This window comes from Passer domesticus, chromosome 16 (assembly GCF_036417665.1).
Source record: "Passer domesticus isolate bPasDom1 chromosome 16, bPasDom1.hap1, whole genome shotgun sequence".
Classification (NCBI taxonomy): Eukaryota; Metazoa; Chordata; class Aves; order Passeriformes; family Passeridae; genus Passer; species Passer domesticus.
In genome coordinates, this window is record NC_087489.1 from 10,076,918 (window position 1) to 10,093,266 (window position 16,349).

Consider the following 16,349-nt stretch of genomic DNA (forward strand, 5'->3'; position numbering starts at 1 on the left):
AACTGCCTTTAAAGTTTCTGGGTTTGCGTCTAGAGGGAAGTCACGAGTGAGACCATCGGACTGCGGCTGAATTTCATGGAAATGTCAGTGCACACTGCCTTGGGGCATTTTTTTCCTCTCCATTTTCCCACTCGCACCCCGGGCCGGGACCCCTCGCTGCCCCGCTCGGGCTCTCCCCGCGGGGCTCGGGGCTGAGGCGGCTCCAGGGCCCTTCGTGGGGAACGACAACCGATTCCCGTTCACCCAGCTGGTTTTCCCCCTTAACCCAGCTGGTTTTTCCCGTCAGTCCAGCTGGTTTTGTCGCCTTTTCCCTCTCGCCCAGGTTCGCCTCCGCCTGGTGCAGCTGGGGCAGTTCCCTCAGCGCAGCGCAGCCCGGGCCGTTGCTCTCTCTGAGCTTTCCGTTAGCCACAAAGCCGACTAACACAGTTTAGCCGTAGGCTAAGCAGCCAGTAGGTTTAATTAGTCAAAATTCAGCACAACAGCGCGTAGCCCGCCGAGCGCCGCAAATCAGCTAAACCAGTAAACCGTGTGTCCAGAACCCGAAACACGTCTGTAAACACACATTGCAGCGGCGCGTTCCCTTCCTTTATCTCCTCACGACACCGCTTTCGGCCGGCCCGGGCTCCGCCGCGGGTCAGTTTCAGCCCTGAGGGGGCGGGCGGGGGCGGGGCGGGGCGGGGCGCGCGCGGCCCCGCGCGCGGGCGGCGGTTACGCGCGGCCGTTGGCGGCGGCGCGCGGCGCGCTCGGGCAGCGCTCGGCCGGGCTGAGGGCCCGCGCGTCCCCTCCCGCCCCCGCCCCGCCCGGCCCCGCCCGGCCCGGCCCGGCCCGGCCCGGCCCGCCCCGGCTCCCCACGGCTCCCCCCGGCCGCGGGGGCCCCGCTCCCGCCCGCCCGGGCTGCCCCGCCGCCGTCCGGGCGCTGTCTCAGGGGGTGCCAGGCCGCAGAGTGCCCGCAGCCTCCCCGCCGAGGCCGGGGCGGGGACAGGTGAAGGCCGTTTGTCGTGAGCAGCTGTGCTGGAGGGGGAGGGAGGGTCTCACCCGGGGGGGGAGACATGGTCAGGGTGTCAGGTACCCCGCCAGCGGCAGCTTGGTCCCCACTCTGTTACCTCGCCAATCAGTGTTAAGTGCAATTTTTTCTGCCTTTGGGTTTGTTTTTTTTAATGGATAGTACTGACAATTGTTGAAGGTTTTATGGTTTTCTGTTGAAAGGGACATTGGTAACTGATTAGGTTTGCTGTAGCCATGTCAGGATCAGCCCCCGAGGAGCCTCAGACCATTCCTCAGAGCCCAGCTAGTGTTCCTGACCCCGCTCCCGTTGCTGTCGGACCTGGAGGCTCAAGTGACAGTTCCTTTGGTGAGCAAAACCTTGGCTTCGCCACCCCCGAGGCCAGCCTGGTGGAGATGATGGACATTGAGTACACCCAGCTGCAGCACATACTTTGCTCGCACACGGAGGCGCAGAGTAGCGAAGGTGAAGTGGAAGCCAGGCTCAGCGCTTTCTCCTCGCCTGGCCCCTCTGCAGACCCCCCTCTGCAGCAGCCCTCCCCCAGCACCAGTCAGGACGGGGGCTCATCCAACAGCTCTGGGAACCAGTCGGTCTGCCCAGTGACCTGTCAGTCAGGGTTGCCTTGTGACAGCTACTGGCCGAGTTCTAACCCGCACCTGGGCTATGCTGACTTGCAGGAGCTCAGGATGATGTTACTTAGCGAGTCCAACCTCCCTGTGAACCAGAGAGAGAAAGCGCCCAACAGTAGTAGCTCTGTAGAAGTCTCGGGATGCAGTGTAGCAAAAGCTAAACAGGGTGAAAATTTCTTGGGGGAGAATAAGGAAAACATATTTGTTGAAAATTCGGCACTGGCACCAGAGGTTAGATCTAAACCTGCAGTCAGAGCTCGGTTGGAAGACAGATTCAACAGCAGCCCGACAGAAAACCCCAGATGTCAAGAATCCCAAGAATCTGGAGTAACTCTTAACAAGTGTGTTGCAATTACTTTTAGTTTATGTTGTTAAACTATGTATCATGTAGTTCGAAAGTGATTTGCTAAGTGAAACCTATGAATAGTGCTTGTTTTAATATATGAGAAGGATGGGTTGGGCTTTGTTAAACTGTGCCTGCGACTCCTCTGAGCTCAGCTTAGGCCCCTCTGTTTATTGCATAAATGGTACAGCATGGAGTTCCAAAATGAATTACTTTACAACTTCATTCTTGATAACATGTACTGTAAATAAAGGCGAGAGAATATTACCTACTTTTAATATGCAGCTTGCTAAAAGCAAAGTAGATTTTTGCTAATAATAAAAATAATAATGATGATGATGATAGATTCGGGTTATAATGTGGAGGCTTGACTATGGGGAAAACTGGAGCAAAAATATTGTTTTACAAACTAACCTAACCTCCTGTACCTATCTTAATGTGCTGACAAAATGTTTTATTGAGGCGTGAAGCACCTTGTTATTGCACAGAATAAAATACCTCCTTGGCTGATTTTTCTTTTCTTTTATTTGGCCCCTGAAGTGGGCAACATAGCAATAACAGTGATTTCTGTTTTCAGTAAATGAAAGTGGTTTCTTGGTGATAGTTTCTAGAATATTTGTAGCTGTACTTTATTCCTGCACTCATTTCCAAGCAGTCAGCCTGGTATGTTTTTTTCTGTTTGTTTGTTTTTGTCTGAAGTTTAGTGACATTGATCCGCCAGCCCTCAGAAGTGGTGGGTGTTCCTCTTCACCAGCAAGGGAACAGGTGTGCTGCACTAGGGAAAAATAAGGCTGCACCTGCCACCCATTCCTTACCATTTACATACCCGTTCTTTACCATGAATGCATGTTCTGCTGCTGGAAGTGCTAATCCTTCCCAAGCACAGGTAACTCTCCTCTGCCACCTTCCAGTGCTGATGGCATTAACTTCCTGGGTGTAGTAGAATTCTGAAGGTTTGTGGTAGAGTGTGGCTGGGTTTGAATAGGGGTGATCAGAATGATCTGTAAGGCAATTTGTTTATTAATCTTTAAGACAGTCAAGTCACTTTTGTGGCATTTGTAATTATGTGTGTCCCAGTAACAAGCAATAGGCCATCAGATCTCTTTTTTTCCTAGAGTTTATCAGTTTATCATCTGTTTCATCTGTGCAAGACCATTTTCTGTAGTTCCTTTCTTTCTAACTCATTTTGGTGATAAAGATATTTTGCTCTCCACAACTTGCAGTAACCTCTGAAGCAAAAGTAATAGCATGGCACTGAGAAATGTCAGAGGTATCCCCAAAATTAATCGCTCTGTCAAAACCCCACAGTTGTGTGTATTTGGGATTAATTTTGCCTGAAGAAGTAATTTAAGAAGCTAACAGAAAGACATCAAATAATTGATTTTGTTTTAATGTATATTATATAGTTTTGTAAGTGTTTCCTTTTTGTTCTCACAGACCTGTGGAACATCTTGCACTATTTTGGAAGCTGCCAAACATCAAGACCTTGGGATACCCAAAACATTCCCTTTTCTCTATCAGGAAGTTGAATCCACGAAACAGACAGTAGGTGCTATAAATAAAGCTTTGCCTGAGGAAGTTTGGATTAAAGTTGGAGGTAAACCATTTATCTTATTTTCACTTAGTTTTCTCTTGTTCTTCAAATCTAATTTTTTAAAAATTATTTTCTGGAATTAATATGATTTTAGTGAATGTGGGAGGTGAGGTTCTTATGGCAAAGATGCTCTATAGGCAACGTGGGGCTAGATTTCTCCAAGGATGGTCAACACCTTTAAGTTTACCTGTACTTTCAAAACTGTTTAGCACTTCTGAATTGAAATGAGGAGACTTGAGGTTACAAAGTACCTTTGAAAATCTGGGCCTTGGTTCAGCAGCTGGTTTCTTTAGAATCATAGAATCATTAAGGTTGGAAAAGACCTCCATCCTTTGACCAAACACCACCAAACCCCGTGGCATAGGGGTGCATTCTTTGACCCCAAAGCTGATCCAGCAGACCCAGTCAGTATCAAACTGAAGAACATTTTAAGGGCTGCCTCAAGTGCTCACCAAGGGCAGGTGCAATCTCAGTGGGCTCTCTGAGAAAATAGAAGCTGTGTGGATTTTGGAATAGCAAGCAGTGCCTTAGGTCTTCTGCAGGACATGTCTTGCTGTAAGAATCAATGTAGCCTGGCAGTAAAGCTTCAAAGATTATTCCATATAAATACAGCACCAAAAGAACTTTCCATGATCACTGTTTTCAGGTTAGTGGGAGAATAACAAATAGGTCATTCTTTTCATTTTTATTTTTCCAACAAGACACCTTATGCAAGCAAGCCATAAACAGAAGTTGCAGCCGAATAAATCTGTTGGATGCAAACATGGATCGCAAACCTCTCGGAGAGATTCGGAACACCCGGGACAACAACCAGAGCACTGCAGCTGCCCAGGGCCCCTGGCAGTCAGCACAGCCCAGCTCCAGTGTGCAGGTGCAAAGTGGTTCCCAGGATGGAAGTGCCCAGAGAAGGGAAAGGCACAATCGACTGGAGAGAGACAGGAGGTAATTCTGGGAGCAGGGGCCATGAAACACCTCTCGAAGCATAAAATACTGGTACTGCAGTACTCTGATTATCCAGAGTAAATGTAAGCTTGACATGGTTTGTGTTAGCTCCAAGAAAAAGCAGTGCAGGAGGTGAGGGTTTGGTGTTTGTTAGATGGGAAAAAAATATCTTTGTTTCATTGCGGTTGTCTTTGTGTTTTCACTCTGTAAACTGTTTTCACTTTGTAACAAAACTAATACACAAAGCTTGTAGCAAACACAAAGCAGTCCCCAAAGTCCATGGCTGGTTGCACATGTGGGTAGTCTTCCTGCTCTCTGTATTTTTCCCTTCCCTCTGGCCCCTGGTTGATGACCTTGGGTGTTTGCCTGCAGGCGCAGGATCCGGGTTTGTTGTGACGAGCTCAATCTCCTCGTTCCCTTCTGCACGATTGACACCGACAAGGCAACAACTTTGCAGTGGACAACTGCATTCCTCAAGTACATTCAGGAAAGGCACGGCGACTCCCTGAAGCAGGTTTGAAATCTCATTTCATTTTTGGTCTTGATAAAAATGGAAAATGTTTTAAAGCTGTCATAATGTAGAACTGTGGTGCAAAGCTGCTGTTTGTGAAGGACCCACCACGTCCTTGAACCTTCCCTTAAATTTTCATTTTTTATTTCTTTCAGCTGTTTGAGTTCACTAGTGAGAAATTACAGGTTGTCCTCAGTCAGTGTTTTCAAATTGAATTTTAAAATTAATTATTTTTAGTTACACAATTCCTGAGCATGATCCTATTTGGACAACAAGGTCGTCTTAAATGATTCCTCCCCTCCTTCATTTTCTCTATTTTCTACCCTTTTCACAGGCTTCTAGTTAGTTCAGGGAGGGGGATCACAGCTACATGCCCACACTGTATTGAGTGGATGAGCAGAGTTGAAGGGTTACATGCCTTAAAAGCAGCTTCTGTTCTCCTCAGCAGTAGTTGCAGCTCCAGAGGAATTCTGGCTCTGCCAAGAATTTTAGGAGGGTGTGTCTTGGAACACCTGCTGGTCTAGATATGGATATGGCCTCTCTTCCTTCCTATTGAAGGCACAAATGAAACAAACATCTCAAGTAAACATCTATGTTAAATATAACATTTTTCTTTTGTATTTTGATTTTTTTAGGAATTTGAGACTGTGTTCTGTGGCAAAACAGGCAGGAGACTAAAAATTGGAAGACCAGACTCGTGTGTAATGTGTCCAGCACAGGAAAACCGTACAGCTATGGAGACCAAATAGCCTGACCTGCCCACCCTGAATTGTGTGACAGCAGTCCAAACTGTGTTTTATTCTTTCCATTTACATGCTGAATAGGAATTTGAAAGTGTAACTTGTAAATATATATATAAATAGAAATTTAAAAGAAACGTTCTCTATTGCAAATGGAAATGGAAGGTAACTACCAGCAATGGGAATCTGCCCTGTTCAAGGGGCTTTGGGACCAGAATAATAATTAATTATTTTAACCCTTTAGTTATACAAAATTTCTTGTCATCCTGCTTTGGGGTCTCACTTAATTTTTTCCTTTTATTTTATTTTTTAAAGATGATGCAGTACAGATTGGAAGAGTTGTAGAACATCCATCTTCCTGTTGTTTTAATGGCCAGATGCAAACTCATTCTTCCAGTGTATAAAGAAACGGAAGTTACCATATTATAATGCCCATTTTTCCATTTAAAATGTAAATATTGTATTGGTTATTTGGACAAATGCATAGTTTCTAAACTGTGTGTATTATGAATTTTGCATTGGCATACATATTTAACATAATTAGCTCCAAAGAGTAGTGCAATGGTGTTGGCATTTTTAAATTCAGTCCTATTTTTAATGTCTGCCACACAACTGTCCAATAGGTTCTTGTGTTGTTACTTTAGACCAAAAGTGGAATATTTTAAACAGTAGATATTTAAATGCACAAACTATTTTTATATTTAAAGAGAAATATGATGCTTCGTTCATAGGCTTTGGCATATAGGACAGAAATAGAACTGTGTGTGAGCTGAGAGTGGCTTTATTAATTTTTTTAAATAGATGATGCTAGCAAGTTTTAAAGTATAAAAAGTTCTACCAAAATTAATACTGGTTTAAATCACGGATAAGAACAATTTTGCAGCAATTTATGTCCAAACAATACTAGTAAAACCTAGTTCTGGAAAATGGAGTTTAGCCAAGTTAATTTGATTTGTATAATGACACTTACAACATCACAAAGAAAAGGTTAAAAAAAATCTCCTTTTATTTTTACAACAGTTCATACAGGTGGTTTTGGCTGGACTTTAAAAGAGCATCCTTTCTTAGGTGGGGTTCCATCACAATTACTGTGCAAATAGCTGAAGTAGAGGTCATGAAAATGCTGTTACTTCATTTCCTTCGTTATCATATGGAAATATGCAAAAATTCTTCCCTGGAAATTAAAATATTTACATTACTCCTTTTGCAGAATTTGCTTGCAAGAGGATTACTGTTTACTAGTCTTGGCAAATATTTGAGGTGCAATCTGAAAATTTCTAGCTGGCAGCACAGACTTAAGCAATGGTCATTCCTTAGGCCAGAAGGTTCAGATGTTAAAATACAGGATATTGAAATGCCTGATTTCCACTGATGGAAGAGGCAGCTCGGTGCCTGAGTGTCTTAACAACGTGTCTGAGAGCACAAACCTGCAGGACTGAAGTCAGTGGGAGCAGCACCAAGGAATTCAATGGAAAAGGTGATCTTTAGGACAGGGGGGGTGATGGTAAAAAGGAGCAATGCTTCCTCTTGCAGGTCTCTTGAGCAAAGGGAGGAAGGAAAGGTGAGGTTGTTTAGCAGTAAAAATTCTGGGAAATAATTGGGGGGAGGAAAAGATAGTCATAAAGCATCTTTTAATTAAAGTTTTCATCTGATGCTTTCTTTTTCATAGAACTGTGTCAAAGTCTCCACTTAATAGAATAGAAGGAGCATCTGTCCTTTTAGCACTAGAAGGATTCTGTTTTCTTACAATGCACTGTTTATTTAAATATTCAGTCACTTCTTCACTTCTTGTACTGTTGGTTTATGATTTTTTGGAAGTTGATGCTGCAACAGCTCCCATGCAAGCCGACGTGTCACATATTCCTGGAGTTCCCTGAGCCCCAACAGTGCCAGGAGTCCCAGGATCCCCTGGCAGCCCGGGTTCACCCTGAGCACCATCACGGCCGTTTTTAGTAATTCCAGGCACACCAGGTGGTCCTAAACGAGAGAGGGGAAAGATACATGAAATATCTCCATCTTTTCTTTTTTAATATCTGTATATATGTGTTGATTTTAGAGATCTTAATATACTTTGAGTGTCTGTACATCACACTTGTTATGGCCTGTTGAGTACAAGGTGTTTTCAATAAATTTACCCTGAATCTGGAGTATGTGCTTTGGACTTTTTTATCCCTAATTTGGTCAAGGGATGTTTTGGCTGTGCGAGTTCACAAATTATTAACATAGATTAATTATTTTATGGAAGATTCTGAGACAATGGGGTATAAATATTATGAAATTTGATGGTATAAATTCTGTGGAAGAATTTCAGATAACATGGTTGTAAATATTTTGGCTTTATGAAATTCTGTGAATTGAGAGCCTGCTTTTGGTGCCTGCAGTTTATTCATTGTACAGGTGTAATCCCAATTAGAAAAGCTGCTTTAACAGGTGAGCAAAATAAAGAATATTCTTCCAAGTTTCCATAAATATTAATTAATTTGCATAAATTAATCTTGAATCTTTTAATAAAGGAATCATCAGGAAGCAGACACCATCCTTTCCCTTAATCTGGAGAGCCTCAGAGTTGTCACACCTGTAACTGAGTGCTGATGGTCTGTTGCCATCAGCATGCAGAGCTGTCCCTCAGCCTTCCCTTCAGCCATGCAGCATTCACTGATTTCCCACACTTACCCTGCAGCCCTTGGTCACCATCAGGCCCATCGATTCCTTGGCCAACAGGTCCTTTGTCTCCCTTTTCACCAGGGTCACCTTCAAGCACAAACACAATTCCCACAGTGAGCTCTGCTCTGCAGCTGCAGCCACCGACAGCACGGGGAGAGAACAAGAGGAGCCACAAATCCTCTGGATGCTGCAGGGATCTCTGCTTCCACGGCACCCCTCAAGGTGCAGAACTCCACCAAGGCCTGATCTCCTCTCCCCAGTGCTGAGTTCAGGACAAGCTTATTTCAGTGGGCATAAAAGAGAAGTAAATTGTTTCACTCTGAACTTGCCTCTGGGTCCAGGATCACCAAGCTCTCCTGTTGGGCCCCTGTAGCCAGGGGGCCCACGGGGACCAGGATGCCCAACAGTTCCCGTGCTTCCAGGGGGCCCAGGGGGCCCAGCGGGGCCCGGCCGGCCCGTCATTCCAGGAGCCAAGGGCTTCCTCAGGTTAGCAGCCAGCAGTGCAATTTGCTCTGAAAAACATCATTAAACACTGCATCTCCAACATTTGCACCCTTTCTTTAGGCAGAACTTCCTGCCACTGCTCCTGGCAGGAGGGAACAGTGAATCTGTCCTTCCTGCTTACCTGTAGTTTTTTGGGGTTTTTTACATCCCAACAGACAGAGATATTAATCATAAATCTGCCGGGTTGATTATTCCTATTTCTAAAACCCCTTTAAAGGATGTCAAGTACAACAAATGACACTTAAATAATTTCCTGAAACAAACTTTCAGAGCTTAGCCTCATCCCAAACAGGGGATGTGACCTCCAAATGCAAAACAGTCACTTTGAAGAAAGAAGGACACACCCTGAGATCCTGCTTCAAGGTAATGAGGTGCACTGAGGAGAGCTCAGAATGACACAGGTTAGTGCAGGATGTCTCACACAACACTTGTGCCAAAGCTGCTTTCAGTGCATTTTGACTGTTGCCATGATGAATAATTTAAAAATACTAATTTTAGAACACTAAAAGACATCCCCAACCAAGTGACCTCCTGAATACAACAAGGTGACCTCCTGAATAATTTCCTTACACTCAAGGTCACTGTATTACTTTTTCCTATGAAGACAGAAAATTAACAAATCTCAGAAGCCATTTATGTTCAGGATCTACTGATCTGGTAATTAAAGTCAGTTTTCTCTCAGTAATACTCACCATTTATCATTTCCCCACAGAGTTCTCTGATATGTTGTTCACTGGCCTCTTTGCCCTGCAGTTAACAGAAGAATTTGTCTTTGTAGGAACCTCCTTATCAATAACCAGCCCTGGCAGAAGCTGCAGGACACAAAACACATTTGCAGGAGCTTGGGAAGCAGCACAAGGTCCTGCATGAAGAGCAGGGGGTTCTTTCCCCTCTTCAAAAGGTGACAGCTTCCCTTCAGAACTCTGTTGTACAAATGGCAGCAATTAATTTTAATGTTAGGCCAGATATTTAATCTGGGGTTTATTTGGCCTTATTTTTGCCTGCTGAAATGGAGGACCTTATCCAAAACCCCACAACCCATTTTTTCACTTCACAGGCTCCCTGACTGTGCTGCAGAAGCAGCAGGTACTTACAGGAGGTCCAGGTTTTCCTGTGATGCCAGGGACACCCCTCTCCCCCTGGTGACCCATGGGTCCTGGATGTCCTGGGATGCCTGGTGCTCCAGCTGTCCCGTTGGGTCCTTGGACACCTTTTGGACCAAGTTCTCCTCTTTTTCCTGGCTGCAGTCAAGAATAAAAAGGACCAAAACCACTTAAAATGGAAGTCATGGTCCATTCTTTTCTCCTGGGGGTTAGTTAAGATGTTCTTAGTTAAGACTTTCAGATCCTGAATGGATCTGGAGGATCAAATACATTTCTTACATCCTAAAGGTGTTTCTGCATGTATCACTCATTGTAAGAGGAGTCCTTGCTGCAGCAAAACTATCAAACAGATTTCAATATTTTGAATGCCACAAATCACCATTTTTCTCATAGATTTTATTAGCATGATTGTGAGGAAAGTCTGCTTCTAGGCAATGACACCAGAGCAGAGTTTATTCTATAGTTACAGAGGTGCAATGGTCATGCTTACTCCTAAATCCTCTGGGGCATGAGCCCCAGTGTCTGACACTTACCTCTCCTTTTTGGCCAGGAGGTCCAAAGGGACCCTGTCAGAAAGAAAAGGGAAATAAGAAAGTGATTCATTCAGAAAATGCACACCTGAAGCCCAATCTCCCGAGCTGCTGTGATGGGTGCAAGGCTTGGGTTGCCCTCTTTTCACAGCAGGGCTGGAAATCTTGGTTAATTCTGATTGACCACAGTGATCCATGGCTTTCTGCACCCATCTGTTATTTGAGGAGTCAACTCTACTGAATTTAAGGACACCTACCAGCTCTCCTTTGTCACCTGGGAGGCCATCTGCTCCAGCAATGCCCTGAGAGAGAGAGACCAGAGTTAACACAGCACCTACTGCTGACAGCAAGGTCTGGATACATCCCCTGAGGCCTGGACAACCTGGGGGAGATGGGGGCTCCAGCACCACAGCTGCTCCAGCAGGGAGAGGCTCTCTCTTCCCAAAGCTGCACTCCACAGTAGCTGCTCCCCTGCTGATGAGGGCACAGGGCAGCTGGATGAGGACTGGGTGCCCTTTGCAGCAAGCTGGGAGCTGGATGAAAGGCTGGATTCGTATGGATGAGAACCATGGAAGACATCCAGAGGCTGGAGCTGGCATTCCTCACGCAGGGAACCTAAATTTCAGCTCCCCCTGCTCTCTCTCACAGAAAACAGGGTTTGCAGCCACAGGCAAATGTTGAGTGTCCTGTTCTCATGGCCTCCTGAGCAGGGTCCCAGCTTCATCCCACCCTCAAACTGCAGGATCTCTTGGTGAGGAACATCCCTCTCCACTCCTGGGGACAGGAATGCAAGGGTGGCCAAAGCTCTGGTGGCATCCACTGTACCAGCCCTTTGCTGCTCAGCTCCCCCAGCAGCAGCCTGAGCAATCTGAGCCTGCCTGGGCTGACACAAACCCTGCAATCCCTGCCCAGCACAGGGCTCTATTATTAGAGCAGATAATGAACATTGTTATGGTGACCCCACAGCTTTCCAGGGGAAGGTTTCCAAGACAAACAGAGATCAGGTTGGTCTTTCCCCTTAGCAACAAAACACAGACCACACTGATGCTGGCAAACCAAACCAGCAAGGCTTGCTAGGAGAGCTCCACTTTCTGCAAGAACACAGCCATGCATTAATGAAAGACATATATTTGATATAAACTGGCCCAAAAGCTCATTGCTGAGATTAAACCAAGCATGGAAGTTGAGTAGCAAAAAGTATAAGATTAAACTAGTTCATTAGTGTGCCAAGCATCGAGGTTAGGGTGAAATATTCTTCATCAGGCACAGGAAGATGAGGAAAAGCTGCACTTCTAAACTTGGGAGGAATTTGATGTGAGGAGCTCCTGCACAGATCCTTGTGGCTGCAAAACACCCAGTGAGGGTCTGCTGTTTGTACCACAGCATTTTCATGAGTCTCCATCAGACAACATCTGTGCCAATGCAGGGAAAATGGGACTAAAAAGGGTTTTGGTTTCTGCTGCAGGATATTTTCATTTGTGGAAGAAAAAGCCATTTGTGCTGTCAAAGGCTGTCCCTGAACTTTGGTTTAAATGCCTCTGCTGAGAACAGCATGAAAGTTATCACTTACCTGGTTCCCCTTGGGGCCAGGAACACCGAGAGGACCCTGGAAATAAGTAAGAGAAAGAAGCAAATGAGCTCAAACTGTTACTTTCCCATGAATTCCTGGTGTGGTCAGACACTCTCAGCAAGGGGTCAGAGTCTCCCAGCTGCCAAGTAAGAGGGTACAAATCTCATTCACACTTCCTAGAAATAAGAAGGGATTCAAGCACCCCTGCTAGCTCTGTGACACTCTCCACAGTCCCTGGTTTGTGTTGTAATTTCTCAGCCTGTGATGTCAGGAGGAGCTTGGATTTACTTGTGGTATAAAACAGACAAGAATATTTTCATACCACAAGGGCAAAAAGCCAAGATGCTTTTTCAAGGCCTTATTGGACTGTCAGTTTCCCTGGGATTTAGAATTAGGTGCTCCTGATTTAAAGATTAATGGAACAACATGGCCACAGGAATAAAACACCTTTAGATGATGAACTGATTATCACCTCAGGAATAACCAAGGCAATTTGGAAAATCCTTCTGTCTTTATCTACCTGACATTCACAGAGAGACATTTTCAGCCATATTTTTTATTTTTCTGCTCCAGAGAGCAGAGCCAACAAGGAGTTCAGGAGAACCCCAGATTTTTTTTACTGCAAAATCTACATGTGAAATTCAGCCATTTTACCCTTCAAGCAGGATATCTACAGCTCACTCATCAATCTGGCATCTGCAAACTGATCTTTTTTTATTAACTAGATGTAGAGATGGCTCAGCAGAACAGAATCTTCAAGGAGAACAAACATACACAACAAGGACATTTTATTTTGTTCAATTCAAGCACTAAATTAAAATGAGGGAAGATTTCTATTAATGAAAAAATAACTCAGAAAAGCAGACAATGGAATGTAGAAATGCAAGAGTGGCTAAAACTTTATAACACCTGTTTTATGTTTGCTGATGGCAAAAGCAATATATTCCTTTCTGAACATTGTAATCTAAATTTTATACCTCTGACTTCACAGAGTCTCAAGGCTCCATGACAGTTTATGGCAATAAAACACAGCTCAGTCACCAAAGACCAAGCCCTGCAAGGAACACTCCCTTGAAGACAAGCTCATCCCAGAGAATTTTCATTCAGAACTCTAAATCACTGCAGGAACAAGGAGCTCAGGACTGCCAGCCCCATGTCTTCACACATTTCCTCTGATCAGTTCAACAAAACTCATGGTTTTGGCCAAGCATTGAGTGCTCCAGTAGGGAGCAAAGAGAGGCAATGCCCCAGGTGGCTGCTGGCATCCAGGATCCTCAGGAATTTGATCATAATAAAAATCCTTAGGAAAAATATTTGTCTATTGCTGCCTCAGTCAGCAACAACAGCCAAGCCCTTCCCCTCCCCACATCCCACCCCAGCAGGATGGTTGATGTCTTTTATCTCAACATTATTTTATATCTTACAGTCAAATGCACTAAACCACTTGTATTTTTCATGCCAGCAAACACATTTACTGAAATGCTGGTTTATATGCCTGAGCAGTCAGTCCAAGGACTGTGAAAAAGCCTGTCAGTGCTCAGTTAGCTCAGGCAGGAGGGGATTCCTCTTTTCCCACAGAAAATCTCAATTGATTTCAGGAGAGTTTGATGAGCTGGCTGCAGCTGGGACAGGGCAATTGCATCGATCCTGTGTGTGCAGCTCTCCTCTTTTATCCACATCAGGAGCAGCAGGGCAGCAAGGCCAGGGCACATCTCTGGGTGCTCTGTGTGTCCCCAGCAGCCCAGGCTGTTTGTTTGGGCTTTAAAAACACAACCTGGGGGTTTGGGGTCAACCCAGCACCACCAGCATGGTCACCACTAAACCATCAAGGGCCACATCCACACCTTGTTTGAACTCCTCCAGGGATGGGGACTTCCATGGGCAGCCTGTTCCAATGCTTTACAACCCTTTCTGTGAAAAAAAATTTCCTAATATCTAATCTGAACCTTCCCTTGTGCAGATTGAGGCCATTTCCTCTTATTCTGAGCAACCAACAATCACACCTTAGAGAAACTGCACTGAACTTCAGAGGCAGAAATAAAACCTGGATTATTTTTTATTGCTTTAAGCACAACGTTTCCCCTCCCTCTGCTTGGAGCAGCTCCCTGGGTGCTTCATGCAGGGGCCTCTTCCCCTCTGAATGTACATTTTTCACCACAGCAAAGCCCTGAATGCAGCCAAGAGCCCCAGAGCTCCACAATAACGCTCCTGTCTCACACTTCCAGCTCACAGTCACTCCAAGAGGCTTTTTCAGACCTGCCTGGAGCCAGCACAGAAGGGCCATTGTGGAAACCCTGTGGTGCTGCTGCAGTTGCTTACACAGAAAGCAAATTAAAGCTTTTTTTAAAAAAAACCTTTCACCTTAAAGCTGGGGAGGAGGGAGCTGGTGAACACATGGCTCCTGTCCTCCTGCAAGTGCCCAACAAATGCTGTTCACTTGGCCCTGGTGGCTTCTTTCAAATGAGAATGAACTCATTTAAATAAAAAGTCACATTTATGGTGAGGGAGGATGCCCAGATATTTTGCTGTTCAGAAAGAAAAGTCACTGATAATACTGTAATTAAAAAACAAAAAAACCCAAAAAATCAGAGAGTCTAATCAAGCATCTGAGTAACAAAAATTCATTAATCCGCTCTCTTGTGCTCCTGGGGAGTGAGGCTTTGGTGGAACCATTGTAAGGAACAGGGAAAAATCCCAAACACTCTCTGTTCTGGCTAGGATAGGGTCTGGAAGTTGCTTTTAAACAATCCACCCTGTCTGAAATAGTGGGAGTTTCTGGAGTGGAGCAGAAACCAGGAGTGAGTCCTGCTCCCAGCCCTGAGAGCAGCCCCAGGGACACCCAACACATCAGCTACACCCGGGGTTGGGTGCCCACTGCCCTCCAAATTCCCATCCCAAGCAGGAATGAGTCCCAGGAGTCTTGTCCTTACCCTGTCTCCTGTCTCTCCACGGATCCCAGTCGGGCCAGGAAGGCCAGGCTCGCCACTGGCACCTTTGGGCCCCTGTTGGGAAAACAACAAAAACCAAATACAGCTCAGAGTGCCAGAAACCCTGCACCCTTCAACACCCTGGGGGTTCAGCAGCCTCCCTGACATGTTCAGAAAGGTTATTCCTGGATGTCTCCCTTTCCCCCAGGACCTGGGGATCACTTGTGTTGGTTGGTAGAGCTCATTCCAGCTCCCCTCCTGGTCCAGGGTCGGGCATGTGCCAAGGTGCTCCAACCTTTGGCCTGGGTCTTGCATTAATAAACCTCTTAAAATTAATAAACCTTCAGTATCTGTGATCCCACCAAGTGATGCTCCCTCAGCCAGTGCCAGTGGGGAGTGGAGGGCCCACAGCCCTGGAGAAGGGAGGGAGAAATGCTGGAGAGCCCAGTGCAGCAAAAAGGAAAACAGGCAGAGAGTGGAGCAGACCAAGGAGAAACTGAGGTGTCTTAACAAAGCTCAAACTCAACCAGTCATAAAAACCTTAAAACTCAGCTCATTCCACCACCTGGCACAGGCTGGGACATCTTCCACCAGACCAGGCTGTCACCATGACATTTTATGAAAAATCCCTTCACCAGGATTTTCTCCTGAGAAGCCTCAGAGAAAAAGAAAAACAATATTATCTGATTGCTTCTCCCTGTGTTTTGCTGCTTTGGAATGTGGCAGGTGCATCTCTGATTGGCTCCATGTGAATTGTTTGTACTTAATGACCAATCCCAGTCCAGCTCTGTCAGACTCTCTGGTCAGTCATGAGATTTTTATTATTCATTCTTTCCTAGCTTTCTGATGTATCCTTTCTCTCTATAGTTTAGTATAGTTTTAGCACAGCAATATAATATAATATAATATAATATAATATAATATAATATAATATAATATAATATAATATAATATAATATAATATAAATCAACCTTCTAAGAAATATGGAGTCAGATTCATCTCTTCCCTCATCCTGGGGCCCCACAGACATCATAAACACCAGGCTGGTCAGGGCCCCATCCAAGGGATGGGCAGCCACAGCTGCTCTGGGCACCTGTGCCATGGAACAGGCTCAAAACTTAACCCCCCTCCCTGCAAACAAACACTAAATTTGAATTTCTCCTGCAGGCAGCTTATCTGGTCTTTTGCTCTTTCTACCATCCCGTGGCAATGAAAGTGTCACGTTGGTTCTGGCAGATGGAAGGAGATTTCTTCCTTTCCCTCATTGCCATCACCCAAACTCTGGCCA

At 45.3% G+C, this 16,349-nt stretch overlaps 2 protein-coding genes across 2 annotated transcripts in view; one reads left to right on the forward strand and one right to left on the reverse strand.

The window, feature by feature from the left end:
• Positions 1–879: 879 nt before the first annotated feature.
• Positions 880–7,909, forward strand: TCFL5 (transcription factor like 5). Its single transcript, XM_064391541.1, is given in 8 exon segments — positions 880–982; positions 1,207–1,973; positions 2,675–2,861; positions 3,413–3,572; positions 4,271–4,511; positions 4,884–5,025; positions 5,658–5,745; positions 5,748–7,909. Coding segments are annotated over 7 exon segments (1,581 nt in total). The 5' UTR covers positions 880–982; positions 1,207–1,239; the 3' UTR covers positions 5,777–7,909.
• Positions 6,848–16,349, reverse strand: part of COL9A3 (collagen type IX alpha 3 chain) — a 34,909-nt gene continuing 25,407 nt past the window's right edge. The window contains 9 exon segments of the mRNA XM_064391542.1: positions 6,848–7,739; positions 8,436–8,513; positions 8,756–8,938; positions 9,623–9,677; positions 10,025–10,171; positions 10,567–10,599; positions 10,821–10,865; positions 12,134–12,169; positions 15,064–15,135. Of these exon segments, the coding sequence (XP_064247612.1) occupies positions 7,564–7,739; positions 8,436–8,513; positions 8,756–8,938; positions 9,623–9,677; positions 10,025–10,171; positions 10,567–10,599; positions 10,821–10,865; positions 12,134–12,169; positions 15,064–15,135 (825 nt within the window). The 3' untranslated portion in view covers positions 6,848–7,563.